At 39.8% G+C, this 13,613-nt stretch overlaps 1 protein-coding gene across 3 annotated transcripts in view; it reads left to right on the plus strand.

Annotated features, from left to right (window-relative positions):
* The window catches only part of znf318 (zinc finger protein 318), a 78,901-nt gene extending 67,204 nt beyond the window's left edge, over positions 1 to 11,697 (plus strand). For 2 of the 3 annotated variants that reach the window (XM_078542804.1, XM_078542803.1), the window contains 5 exons: positions 436 to 707; positions 1,241 to 1,432; positions 3,031 to 3,130; positions 3,934 to 4,052; positions 6,907 to 11,697. In XM_078542804.1, the coding sequence (XP_078398930.1) occupies positions 436 to 707; positions 1,241 to 1,432; positions 3,031 to 3,130; positions 3,934 to 4,052; positions 6,907 to 10,602 (4,379 nt within the window). In that variant the 3' untranslated portion in view covers positions 10,603 to 11,697. The remainder of the gene's footprint in view (positions 1 to 435; positions 708 to 1,240; positions 1,433 to 3,030; positions 3,131 to 3,933; positions 4,053 to 6,906) is intronic. The other variant, XM_078542805.1, reaches the window with a different exon arrangement.
* The last annotated feature ends 1,916 nt before the right edge of the window (positions 11,698 to 13,613 follow it).

A 13,613-nucleotide genomic window follows, 5' to 3' on the forward strand; every position in this document is an offset into this window, starting at 1 on the left:
TTCCAGGATTTTTACATTTGACACACTGGGGATAGGGGGAGGAAAACAGCAGTCCAAAGACATCTGGCTGGGGTATTGACTAAGTGGAATCTGTGCTACCAACCAACAGAGGCAGAAGGGACCTCTTCAGATATTCAGGACAGAGCCTTTTTAGTGTAACCGTTTCTGCTGTAGTTAACAAATCTGTGCTTCATCCCCACCCCTCCAGGTGGAGCTTGAACCCACAAGCTTAGTATCCACAGAACACCAGTTGTCTCTGAACTTATGCAGCAACTTTGTTGGCCTACATTCTTGGTCAATGGAGGATACAAGAAGCTGAAAAACTTGGTGAATCCACTGTTGTAAGCTGGGGGTATACTCGAGAGTGGCATTAAGTGAGGTGATAAGTTTTGAATCTAAATCTTCACCTCTCCCTTCTGCCTTAAACGTGCAAAGGGGAATTGCTAAGAAAGAAACGTCGTGAGAAGGACGGACACAAGGACCCTCTCCTAGTTGAAAATGGCAAGCTACAGGAAGACATTGTGCGTCAGATGTCTTTAGTTCGCCAACAGGTTGAGGAGACGGTTAAAAAGCTATCCGAGCTGGAGAAAGTGGCTCAAATCTTGGGTGTGGTGATTCAAGATAAAAGTTTAAAATCGTCCGACAAACGGAAAGATGATTTCTTGGAAAAGGTTCTGCTAAAAGAAGAAAAGTTGTCATCTTCAAAGGTAGTGACTTTGAAACACTTATTCAAAAAATACTCATCAAAATACACTGAGAAAGCTGGACCCATATAAAGGACGTCATGATATAATCTTGACCATATTTTGTTTTAATTGAAAAATTGCATTTCTGTTTACATTTTTATTTTGTATTTGGCTTCATTTCCTCCTGCAGTAGCAGACATTTTTGTTGGTTCAGTGAATGGGTCGGACACCTACTCCCAGGTCTCTTGACAAAGGTGTTTGAGCCCCTATCTATAAAAAACATCCTGGCCTCCTCTTTCTGCCCTGCAGGCCTCTTCCCCACCCTTCCAAAACACTTGTCCTGATGCAGCCAGCTGTAAATTATGAATGTGGTCCAAGACTCTTCCATATATATCACCCAACTGCAATTCCAGCAGTTCTGATGAAAGGCCAGAAGGCACATTATCATCATATCATGACGACCTTTTTTAGGGATTTACCATGTGAATTTGGACTTGTTTGAAACTTTGAATCATGCTTTCGTATATGACTTTCTCTTGTGGGTCTTAATACAGGAGATTTCAACAAGAAAAGGATCTCTGGAGGAGTTGGATGCTAAAACAAAGAAGCTACGTGAGAATCTTCCTGAATCTGGGGGTGTGTACGAATACTATGATGCAGGGAACCACTGGTGCAAAAATTGCAACACCATTTGTGGGACACTGTTCGACTTTTTCACTCACATGCATAACAAACGACACAGGCAGGTGCGTATGTACACTGTTTTCTGATACTTGTGCAAAAGAATTAATTTGAAAAGCCACATTGCATGTAGGCAACACAGTGGAAATTGTATCATGGGCAGAGTTATCATTTGCTTGGAAACTGAATTAAATAAAAGGACAAGTAAAGCAATTTGAAATAGAGAAGTTTTGAGTTTATTATTATGGAGTCAAAACAGGAAAACTCTGGGAAGTTAAAATAGTTGACCCCCAAAAGACAAATTTTAAAAATTTCCCACCAAAGCTGAAAAATCAACAAAAAGAATACAGCCCTGGAAACTTTTTTAAAAATTACTTTTTTAATTGTGCATTTGGAAAGGTGCAAAACAAACTTTATTAATCTTTGTGAAAATCTAAATGTGATGCTGCAAAAAAAGCTTTGAGCAACCATGATGTTTAGATGGCACCAAGATATAGCTGATGAAGAAGAAAACCCAGGATCAACTTGGTCACAGTTATAACATTTGAAGTAATGAGAGAATTTGAGGACCAAGGAAAGCCTTGACTTTTAAATACCAAAACGTGTGAGGTGGTATACTTCATGGTTTGGTAATAAGGGATCAGTCAGGAGAAAAGGTCAAATGAAATGTCAAGGAAGAAATAGCAACAGGGGCAAGCCTTAAGTTTTGTAAAGAATGAAACTCTCCAAAACTGAAGAATTAAATGGGAAAACTATACAAGAATTTAAAAAATGAAAAATCCAGAAAATTTTATATAAATTCTGGAACTTTATTACAACAAAATCAACCTACATTTTCACAAGTATGTTGGCTTATTAACTTGAATTTTATATGCTAAGTTTTGAATTTGGCATCCAACTTAAGCTTTATATTTCAGTCGTGCTTTTCTCATGTTGAAATGAAGGGGAGAAGAGAAATATCAAATTTAAATTTAGAATTAAAGGAAAAAGATATCGAATTTAAATTTAGTATTAAAAGGAAGAGAGGGAGCTTGATTTGTTTCATTTCAGAAAAGCATTTCAGAAACTGCTGATTGGAGATTATGAACAGATGTTGGGCTCCTGTGATATCCCTCAGTCTGTTATTTTAAGAGGTGTAACTTAAAAACTTAAGTATGCAAAATTAGCTTGCACCAAACTGCATGCTTGCTATTTCTACACGGGAACCTCTTGTTCTGTGTTTGGAGCAGTGGACATCTCTTCGGTTTTCAAAGCTTGCAAAGTCAGCTTGCAGTTCATTTCCAAACTCTCAGTACAAGTAAATTACCAGTTGCAAACCCTTTCCGATAGCTAACTCAACATGCAATAAATGAAACATGGTATGAAACCCAACATTCTAAATAGAAATTGTCTTTTCACACTAATATACAGCTTTCTTTGTTTGAAGCAGTTCAAAAAACAATTAGTCTTTCGTATTTAGTCTTTTCCAGTCTAATCTTTTTCTTGCATTCTCCACAGCAAGTTATGTACACCGATAATCTACAATGTGAAAAAAACATTTGATACACACCTGTAATGTACTATTGTGCTGTAACAACTAATTGTATTTCCTGGTATATACCTGTTGTACTCTGTATAAATTAATGTGCAAATCCACCGTGTGCCTCTGTCACTATGCAACTAGACACTGGATCCTTATGATCGACCATGGACAGCAAAGATGCCAAGTGAAGACAAAAATGGCTCCGTTAAGCGAACTGATAAAATAACAATGCCAGCAAAAGGTGAGTTTGAGTCTTATTTCATTTTTGCCATCTGTCCTGAATGTTTTGCTGTAGCAGCTGCCTGAAGGAAGGGGGAGTTGGAGAATTGAACTTTTACTTGTAAATCACCTACGTATTTGTCTATAATTCCTTTGCATACCCTTCATGCAGTGAAGTAGGACAGGAACTTATGCTTGGCCAGTGGGATGTGAGATCCTGATACAACTCTGCAGTATTACCCTTTAATCTCTTCCAGTTCTTGTTCAAAATTCGTGCTGCAGCATGGTTATATGTAAGAGATTCATCTGTGGTTGGGAAAATCTCATAGTTAAGGTAGGTTAGTTTGGGTGATAACCAGAGTTTATCCATCCAAGTATTTGAGCTATACAGATGCAGGGGTTGCTGCAGTTAGCTTCAGCACCCTACTGATTAAATGGGCAAAAACCTAATCTCTATATAACTAACCCCACTTAAAAATGTACATCTGCAGATATCAGTGAGGATGGGACTAGATTCAGTTTGTTGCCCAAGTGATCAATTAACCCGTTCATCATTGGGGTTCCACTCAGCCATTATATCAGCAATCTGAATGACTATAAGGCGTGTTCTAACAATTCATTGCCTTTTGGAAAAGGGGGACTGTCAACCAACAGAAGTGCTTTAATTAGGGTGGTATTTTGTAGATATCTATAGCTTAGAATAAGGTAATACTCCAGCTAGATATATTAAAAATCTGGGCATTGCGTTCTTGTTACTTTCATTATACAAAATCATTTCTGTATTTCATCTAATCTTCTGACTGTATATCTCTGTCCTTGTCTCAGGTTCAGAATTCCTGATGCCAGTCACAGGATTTTACTGCCAGCTCTGTGAAGAGTTCTATGGAGATCAGATCTGTGCTGAAGATCATGTCAAATCACGTGGTCACAATGATAAGTATAAGGTTAGGAAGAAAGCAGATTATAAAGCATTTCCAGAATGGAGAAAGCAACCTGGGAACATAGTGCACTTGAGTTACTGGTGCACTAGTTATGTGTCCCACCTACCTAAAGCACATAGCACATACTCTGTGAGGCATATATGTACTTTCATCTGTATGGCATACAATGATGTCTCCATAATTTCCAAGTTGTAGTTCCTACATTACAACAGGGACCACACTTTTAAAGTAATACATTAACATTAAAGCCCTTTCGAACATCCTGAGGTTGTGAAAGGTGCTGTAGAAATGCAAGTTTGTTTCAATTGAGTTTATTTTTCAAAATGAATTTTTGCAGATGTGATGCAATAGGGGCAGACACTTACATTTTCTACGAAGCATCTCTCTTCGTTTTCAGTTAATGGAAATAATCTCTGAAGCGTTTCAGGAAATGCTAATACCTGTGTTCAAGGTACACAATGATCAGAGAGAGCAGCTGTGATGCCATTAACGACTGTTGGAGCTGTTCTGTTGTCTGATGCAAAACAAGTTTAGTATTGGAGAGGTTTCAATAATTGACTATATGCGGTGGAGTATTCCTCAGTAATTGGTATAATACGTCTTTTTATGTCGAATAATATTCCACAGAAGCAAAAATAGCTACTTTTGACCAGTCTTGACTTTATGGACCAACTAGTGTACAAAACAGTTTTAACTGCAGCCCCATACATGTATAAACAGGGATTTCTGTGTTCCTTCTTGGCTCTACTACAATATGAATACATATAAAATAAATACTTCAGTGGTATTCCCATTTAGCAGGTTTTCAAGGACTGTAAATGAATGGATGACCTGTGGTAATTCATTGCGAAATGAAATGGTGTTACATAACCCTATTAATGAGTAGTGATACTTTTCTGTCTTCCTACTCAATGCTGCAAGCCTAAAGTGACAAAATAATTGAAGCATGATCTTTGGGTAATATCAGCAGTAACCTTAGGTGTAACCTTCATTGCTGAAAGCTGCTGCAGCCCTCAGTGGCAGAACAAGCATGTAAGATGGGAACTTGAATTCTTCAATTTGATATTTTTCTAAGCATTTAAGAAAGATCTTTGTCATGTTAGAAGTTTCTTTCCTACCATGTCAGTTAAAGAGAATTTTTTAATAACTCGGGTACTGTATGGAGGAATACAGCTCTTGAAGATGATATTTCTGGATGTGCGAAAGTTCAGGAACGCCTGTACACTGTTGTTTATTGTGGCAGAGTATGGTGCTTGGGATGTACTTTCCTTTCCTTGATTAAATGTTTAATTTCAGCATGGGATATCATTGAGGCTTAGTGTATAATGTACTGTGCAATTGTATTTTTTTATTAAAAAAAGAAATTGTAAAGTGTTTCAACCATGTAACCTAAAGCCATCCACCTTGCACACATGTTCGCGTGTGTGTGTGCACGTGTTTACATGTGTATACATGTGTGTGCGCAAACACCTGTACCATGATGCTGGCTCCATGAAACCTTGCACATTAGTCGTTAAATTGCACTTCCTCCACCCAACTGAGCACAGCTACCACTGCTGGGTCTCCAGTTAATTATAATTGAAAGACCAGGCCTCTACTGGAATCTGAGAACAGCTTGATGACTAAAAGCACTTTATGGTGTCAGACTGACCCATACAGACCAAAAGTTCCTATATTTAATCCTTGGTGCTGTATTTATTATATTTCAGCTCTTGGTTGAAGTGGGCTGAATTTGCTTTGGGTGTGATTTTCCTTTTTCACCCCCTTCATTTCCATTCAGCCCCCTAATGGTCACAGGGCCCATTGGTATTCAAGTCTTGTCTCTGATGTGAAGAATGGTATTCTGCTGGAGGGTTGCTGTTGCCTATGGAGCCCTCCCACAGCACATCTTTTCCCCAAGGAAAATAAAGTGTATCCACCTACCATGTTCAAGTTTGAAAGAGAGGAGCAAAAGAAAATGGAAGTAATAAAGGGATTCCAAAGTCAATTTACTGAAGACCTCGGTTAACCCTGTCTTATCCATGCTATCCCTGTATCATCTTTTCCCATGCTTAGCCTCTACCCTTCATCTTCCCTGCCTCTAGCCTTCCTCTTCCCTGCTTCATGTAATCCTCCTCCCACCCCCCACCTCCAGTTCTCCATGCCAAGCCTGTGTCCTTCCTAACTTGCCATCATCATGCTGAACCTGCATCCTTAATTGCCCTATGCTGAGCCTGTATCCTTAAAAATTGCTTTATGCTTCGCCTATGTTCTTTCTGTTCCCATGATGAGTCTGTACTTCCCAAACCCATGCCTTTAGAAGAAAATGGAGAACAAGCACATGGGAAAATCATCACCTTCATCATGCACCATCCTGATTTGGGAAATACATCACTGTTCTTCATTGCTGGGTCAATATACTAGAACTGCCTCCCTTAATAGAATTAGGAGAGTACCAACACTACAGGGACTGCACTTGGCTCACCACCACCTTCTCGAGGGTTATTTTCATGAGTTAAATACTCATATTTTGTCACCATCATTGCCTCCTCATAAAATTGAGCTGTGATCTTTGCTCATGCATTTGTTTTGTGTTTTGAAATATGGAAGGGTTGTTCAGATTTAACAAATGTTCTAGGAAACGGGCAATATATTAGAAGATTACTTGGAGTTGGAGGGGGTGTTTAAATTCCCAAAAAATAAACTATTTTACTTCCTTTAAGCAAGGAGAAGAATTAATGCACAGAGCAGCTGACGTTTTGTTGAGTTTTTAAGTATGAGTTGTTTGAGACGTAAGTAAACTTTTCTTTGTCTTAAAACTGTAGATGGTGTGTATTTTCTTAGAGTAACAACTTTTTTTTTCACATTTTTTTGATAGGAATACTTAAATGAGAATCCTGTCTATGAACAGCGAAGAAACCTAGACCGCCAAGCTGGCTTAGTAGTGATTACGGAGACAGAGCGCAGGCGTCAGGCAGGTCTCAAAAGGAAAATAGATGATGAGAGAGAGGTTCAGAAACAGAAGAGGCTAGAAGAAAGTGATGAGAGGAAGGCAAAGCTGATCAGACTGGATATGGAGGAGCGCGAGAGTGTTACTGAGTTGGAAGAGGAAAGAAGTGACCGTTCATCGTCCCACAAAATAGAACTCAGTAGCAAGCCAGGTATAAAACTGATGCTGAAAAAGGATGAGGTTGAAGACAAGAAAGATGAGGAACAAGGCTCATCCTTTGGGAAATTCTGCTGGAAGAAACCTGAGAAAGAGGAGGAGAAAAGCAGCACAGTGGGAGTCAAGGACGAAAATAGTGAAGGTGGCAAGGAGAAAGACGATGGCAAGGGACAGGCAGGAAAATCTGCCTCCAAAACTATTGAAATTAAACTCTCGGGCAAAACTCTTATTGCTCATACAACCCCATGGGTACCATTCACTTCAGTGAGCACTACCACACAGGCAAAAATTCGGCCCAACCTTCCTGTGGCTAACATGCCACTGAGGAAGGCTAGCGGGTCATCTGTCAACAAACCAGCACCTTTGGACACATTCCTCTCCATTAGGTCTTCAGGGGCTTCCAACAAACCATTACCTGTAGTTAAGGCTGGAGTGTTGTTACCTCCTGATGTGATCTCCAGGGCCTTTGGTGGAGAGGAAGTGACTTTGAAGGGAAGTATTCTGGATATATCTAGAGAGCCAGATCGTTTGGCTGAAGAACCAGCCCCTGGAGTCTCTGCATGTGAGCAAACCATATTGGCTATTCCAGTACGCCCACCGCCACCACTTGTGTCTCTCACTGACTCCAGTAAGAAAACAGAGAAACCCAAAACCTGTCTGGCTGCTGCTAATGCTAAAGATTTGTATGGTATTTACTACAGTAGCTCAGGGAAGAACCCAGCTGACAGACTTTGCAGCAATGCACAGAGTGCCAAATTGGTGCCTGGCACTCTGAAGCCAGCAGCAGGACAAGTCAAGAACGGGGATGGAAAACCTTCTGAAGAACTGGTACACTCTGAAAATACTGCCATGGTTGTTCCCAAGTGTGCAGTCCCAGATAAGAGAAGTGAAACTGAAACAGATGAGCAATCTAAAAGCAGGGATATACCTGATGCTCAAGACATGGGGCCAAGTGAAGATTATGATTTGAGCATCTCAACAACAGAACTGCAAAGTAAAAGTGATGAAATGACTGCTTGGCAAGGGAATCCAGCTAGAAAATGGATGATTAGCATTTCAGAACAACCAGAAGAGGGTGATGGCAACTTGGATATCTCCAATCCATCAGAAAAAGTTGAAGATGAAGAAGCAAATGCCTCTCTCCTGCAAGCCACTGTAGGACAAGCACAGCAGTGTGATGATGTGAACATCAATACAGACAAGGAGGTTAAGGATGTACAATTATCTATCTCCAAATTAGATAGCAGTGCTGAACAGTCTCAACAATATGACATCTCCAACACAGTTGAACAAGTTAAGTACATGGAAGTCGATGCCATTGTATCAGATAGCCATTCAGAACATCCTCAACAGTATGATTTAAGTAGTTCAAACGCACTTGAGATTAAGGATGTAGAAATGGTTGCTCCTATATTTGTTGACACAGGTGACAGGAATGTAAGCATCCTCACTGCAATAGAAGTTGGAGATGTTGATAATACTCCCACCCTAGATAGTGCTGTGGATGATGACCTAAACATCTCCAGTCAAGCTGAACAGGTTAGAGATGAAGTCCATACATTGGATAGTACTACAGAACATCATCTAGAACAGTGTGATACTGTTTTAAGCTTTCCTACTGCAGCAAAACAGGTTAAGGATATGGAAAAGGACAGTCATGTTTTAGACAGCGCTGTTGATCAGCCAGAACAGTGTGATACTGAATTAACCCTCTCCAAGACAGAAAATGACATTAAGGATGTGGAAGTAGATCTCCCTGCCTTAGACAGTACTGTAGATCAGCCAGAGCAGTGTGATACTGACTTAAACTTCTCCAAGCCAGAAAATAACATTAAGGATGTGGAAGTAGATGTCCCTGCCTTAGGCAGCACTGTAGATCAACCAGAGCAGTGTGATATTAATTTAAGCTTCCCCAAGCCAGAAAATGACGTTAAGAATGTGGAAGTAGATGTCCCTGCCTTAGGCAGCACTGTAGATCAACCAGAACAGTGTGATACTGACTTAAATTTCTCCAAGCCAGAAAATGACATTGAGGATGTGGCAGTAGATGCCCCTGCCTTAGACAGCGCTGTAGATCAAGCAGAAAAGTGTGATACTGACTTAAACTTCTCCAAGCCAGAAAATGACGTTCAGGACGTGGAAGTAGATGTCCCTGCCTTAGGCAGCACTGTAGATCAAGCAGAGCAGTGTGATATTAACTTAAATTTCTCCAAGCCAGAAAATGACATTAAGGATGAGGAAGTAGATGTCTCTACCTTAGGCAGCACTGTAGATCAACCAGAGCAGTGTGATATTAATTTAAGCTTCTCCAAGCCAGAAAATGACGTTAAGGATGTGGAAGTAGATGTCCCTGCCTTAGGCAGCACTGTCGATCAGACAGAACAGTGTGATACTGACTTAAGCTTCTCTGAACCAGTGGGTGAGGTTAAGGATATAAAAGTGGATGCTTTCATATCTGATAACACTGCCGAACAGCACTATGAAGTTGGCTTCAGTGTCATCAACCCAATGGATAAGGTGGGAAATGTTGAAGCAAATGCCCCAATATTAGATGGCATTGTGGAGCCGCAACAATTTGGTGCAGTGGAGCAGGTGAAGGTTGAAGAAATAGATGGCCATAAAGTAAATCAAATTGGAAACAGTGAAATAAGCAGTTCACGACAGACTGGTCTGTGTGATAACCATGTGATGAGTGGACCTATCCCAGATCAGCAAGAAATAAAATTGACTGGCACGTTGCAGATTAAACCTTGTGGTAGTGAGGGGGTTATCCCTTTTACAGGGGGGCAAGATACAGATGCAAGCAGTTCACAACAGGCTGAGCAAGTTGGTAGTAGTGAGCAGAGTGTTCAGAGTCCTGCAGAGCAATGTAGGGAAATGAGCAGTTTACAACAGGCTAAGCAGCATGATAATAGTGAGGTCAGTTTCCCAGACACAAAGCAGGATCAAGATCATGATGGGAGCAGCTTTCCTGAAGCAGAAGATCTGTCTGAATCTGATAGAGTTAGTATTTCAGGTCAAACCAGGCATGGTAATAGTCAGATTAGCACCCTCAACCCTGAAGTGCAGGTAGCAGATAGTGTAGCAAAAGCCCTAGAGCAGCCGCCAGTGCTTCAGAATGTTCATGTGAACACATCAGAAATAGCACAGAAGGAAAGTAAACCAGGTGGCTCACAGTCAACAGAAGCTGGTGGCAGAAGCAAGGCAGGCATTAGAGAGGAATGCAAGAGCACTGGTAGCTCACGCACCTCCTCCAGACGAGCAGCACAAGCTGTAAAGAGTGCTTTGTGCTCACAGACCCCTGATAAAACAACTGAGAAGCGTGAATCAGATGAATCTGCAAACATTCAGGCATCTGCCAAGCAGCCGCGTCGCAGAAGTGCAAGAAACCTTCGGTCAACAAAGTAAAATTGGAAAGTAACACTGACAGAAGAGCAAAATATCTGCAAAGCTAGATGGTTATTGTATTCATTAACAGATAATGAGGCACACAAAACCCTCTATGTTCTGATTTGCAGACTAGGGCCTAAGCTTTGTATCCTCCTACTGTCTGCCTTCCTGACTATTTTTTAAAGAAGTTGAGTTTTTTTTTGGTGTGGGGGAGTGATTTTTTTCCCTGTTTTTAGGTATGCATGCTGTAAAAGTTCCAGCCAAGGTTTCCAATCATTTTGTAAGTGCTGTGTAGCATTGTAATTTTTTTCTTTTTGCATGGTGCTGCATTATGTTGTAACAGGCACCTAGGGCGCAGGCATTCCACTTCAGAAAAAAAAATCGATGTTTAATTAAGTGCAGGATATTTCTAAACCACGACTTAAGCTGCTTAAGAAGACAGAAGGCTTTGTGTTGCAACATTTGTAAACTGGGTTGAAGGAATATATTTACAATTTTTTAAAACACACTGCTCTCCTGTAATTGGTTGCCATTATTGTACTGGCCAGAAGAAATCATCTTGTCACTTATGGTAAAACATTGGATGTTTTTTAAGTAGTTTATAGTTCATTCTGTTTTATTCCCAATATTGTGCATTAAAAAGTGTAGTCAAGTCTGTGTGTCTGTCTTTTGTTCCCTTGTTTCACAATTCTGCAGTGTTGTCTTCACTGAATAGATAGACTTCACCAGTGTATCTTATATGAGTGGGAAGTGAGTTGGTAAGACAGGACAAGAGCATGGACCAAAATTGTGATTTTTCACTTTTTTCGTAAATGCTATGCTTTATAATTTTACTGTGATGCAGTAACTTTCCTCCGTTGCAGTCTATAGAGCAATGCAGAACTGATGAAACAGAAACCAAGAAAGGAAGATACTGAACTCATTTCCCCTCTGTCTGAACAAAATATCACAGTATCATTGGCAATTCCTGTATGATTCTGTTCTAAACAGTAATGTTTAAAAAAAACTCTGTGAACTTGATGGATTGTAATCAAAAGTTGCTTGGATGATACTTATTTGCATAATTGCTATGTTAAAATGTTATAAATAAAGCTACTCCATTCAACTGTAAAAGGATCTGTCTCGTCTTTGATCAGTTTACAGCTGCAGAATGTTCTGGAGTGGCCAAATAGAAGTTTGGCATGTTTCAGGGAAGCAAGGAGCACTGTTATTTTCATAGTTTATTGTCCCTATTTGACTTAAAATAACACAACTGGTGAGAGTTTTAGAGAAAATTTTAAAATCTTGGGGAAAAGGCTCTTACTGTTACTTGCGCCTTTTGTACAGAATATAACTAATATGGTCAAAGCAAAACATAAATTTAGAATCCAGAAAACATAATCTATGTTGTGATGGAATGAAAATTAAACGGGACTGGGATCTGTGTGTGTGTGTGCAATGCCAATATTGAAAAAAAGTTAACCGTGGTTATATTATTTTCAATATCTTGGTTCTCTTCCTTTTTACGCATTTTATTTATCTTGGTTTTTCAGGGTCAGTCAACAGTGTCTTGTCTCGGCTCTGCTTGTAGAATGTCTATGAAAACCACCGTAATTATTTTACTGTCTTTCTGTGCCTCTGTCTATGAAAACCACCGTAATTATTTTACTGTCTTTCTGTACCTCGTCTCCCAACTCTCAGCAGGGTCTAGTGTTTTATGGGGATTGCAGATATAAATCTTACCTTTTGTGTTGCAGGATATCTTTTCAACACCACTTTGATCCTGAGGTTGTGCTGGTCAGGGTGAAATTTTTGATTTTTATCTGATTGAATAGTGATGTGATTTGTGTTTAAAGATCAGATCTTTCAGGGAAACAGGAGCAATGCTTTGATTGAGAAAATGTAACGTGCAAGGGTTATTTACAATGGTGAGGAATGTATCTGCTAGAAGCCAGTCCTAAAATTTTCTTGAAAGGAAAGCTCTAGTTAATTTCGGGAGTTAGTTTTGCCAGAGTTCCTTTTGGCTATGTCCTCTAGTGTTCTTTCAAAGCTTTTTGCTTCGCATATAAGATCAAAATACTGCTTCCTCCAAAATTGGATCTCCACACAGATTTTTTTTGAGAAACCAACATGAAGATCCAAGCCCATTGTGCAATGTGATTGAGAAAAGAAAATAAATCATAAAATCTTCTTAAGAGTTAAATGATGCATAAGTGATTCAAAGGCTTGCTGGTTGTCGATCAATGCATGTATCGATCAAACTAGAGTTTTGTAAGGGTCTTGGAGTGATCATGCCATCTGAGGAAGGTTTATTGACATGTTGGTACTTTGTATTTGGGTGAAGCAGGGAAAGTCCTGTCAGGGTAAGAACCCTTAAATTGAAAAATATTAGATGCCTTTGGGAAGCAATAGCCCACTGTTGATTTCATACTAGGGGCTTAACTTGCTGCTTAAGGGTTTCTGGCTGTGCCTGGTTTATGGATCTTGGATCAACATGAGACATCCAAGCAAATTATTAATACATTCATACAGAGGGACAGTTCTTTGCACATCAGGCTGCAGAGAGATCTATGAAATCATCCTTGGGATGACCCCCTAGTCGATCTGCTACTGAACCTTTAAAGTAAAATTGGCATTACATTTGTGCCCAGAGTGCGCCTGGACCGTGTAGTCCAACATGTGATGCAATTACAGACTGGACCACAAGGTAACACACAATATTTTGGTAAAATCTGCCAACCTGAACAAGTTGGGTTATAAGACAACAGCCATGATTGACTATTGAACTCTAAGTTGTGCTCTTACCTTGCCTGTCATTCTGCCTGCTCTTGGTTTGCCAGTAAAATGTGCATAAAATTCATAATATCTATAATTTTTATTGCAATGTACTTTTTTAAAATGTTATTTATTTTATTTGCCAATTATAAATGGCCTCAACCCAGGATGTGAATTTTTGAGTCCATTAAAATGTCACATCATTATGGCAATGACCTCAAGCAACTATTGATCCCATTGAAAATAGTGGGGCCTCTAAGTCCATCCCCTCGCCA

This window comes from Cetorhinus maximus, chromosome 5 (assembly GCF_964194155.1).
Source record: "Cetorhinus maximus chromosome 5, sCetMax3.hap1.1, whole genome shotgun sequence".
Taxonomy (NCBI): Eukaryota; Metazoa; Chordata; class Chondrichthyes; order Lamniformes; family Cetorhinidae; genus Cetorhinus; species Cetorhinus maximus.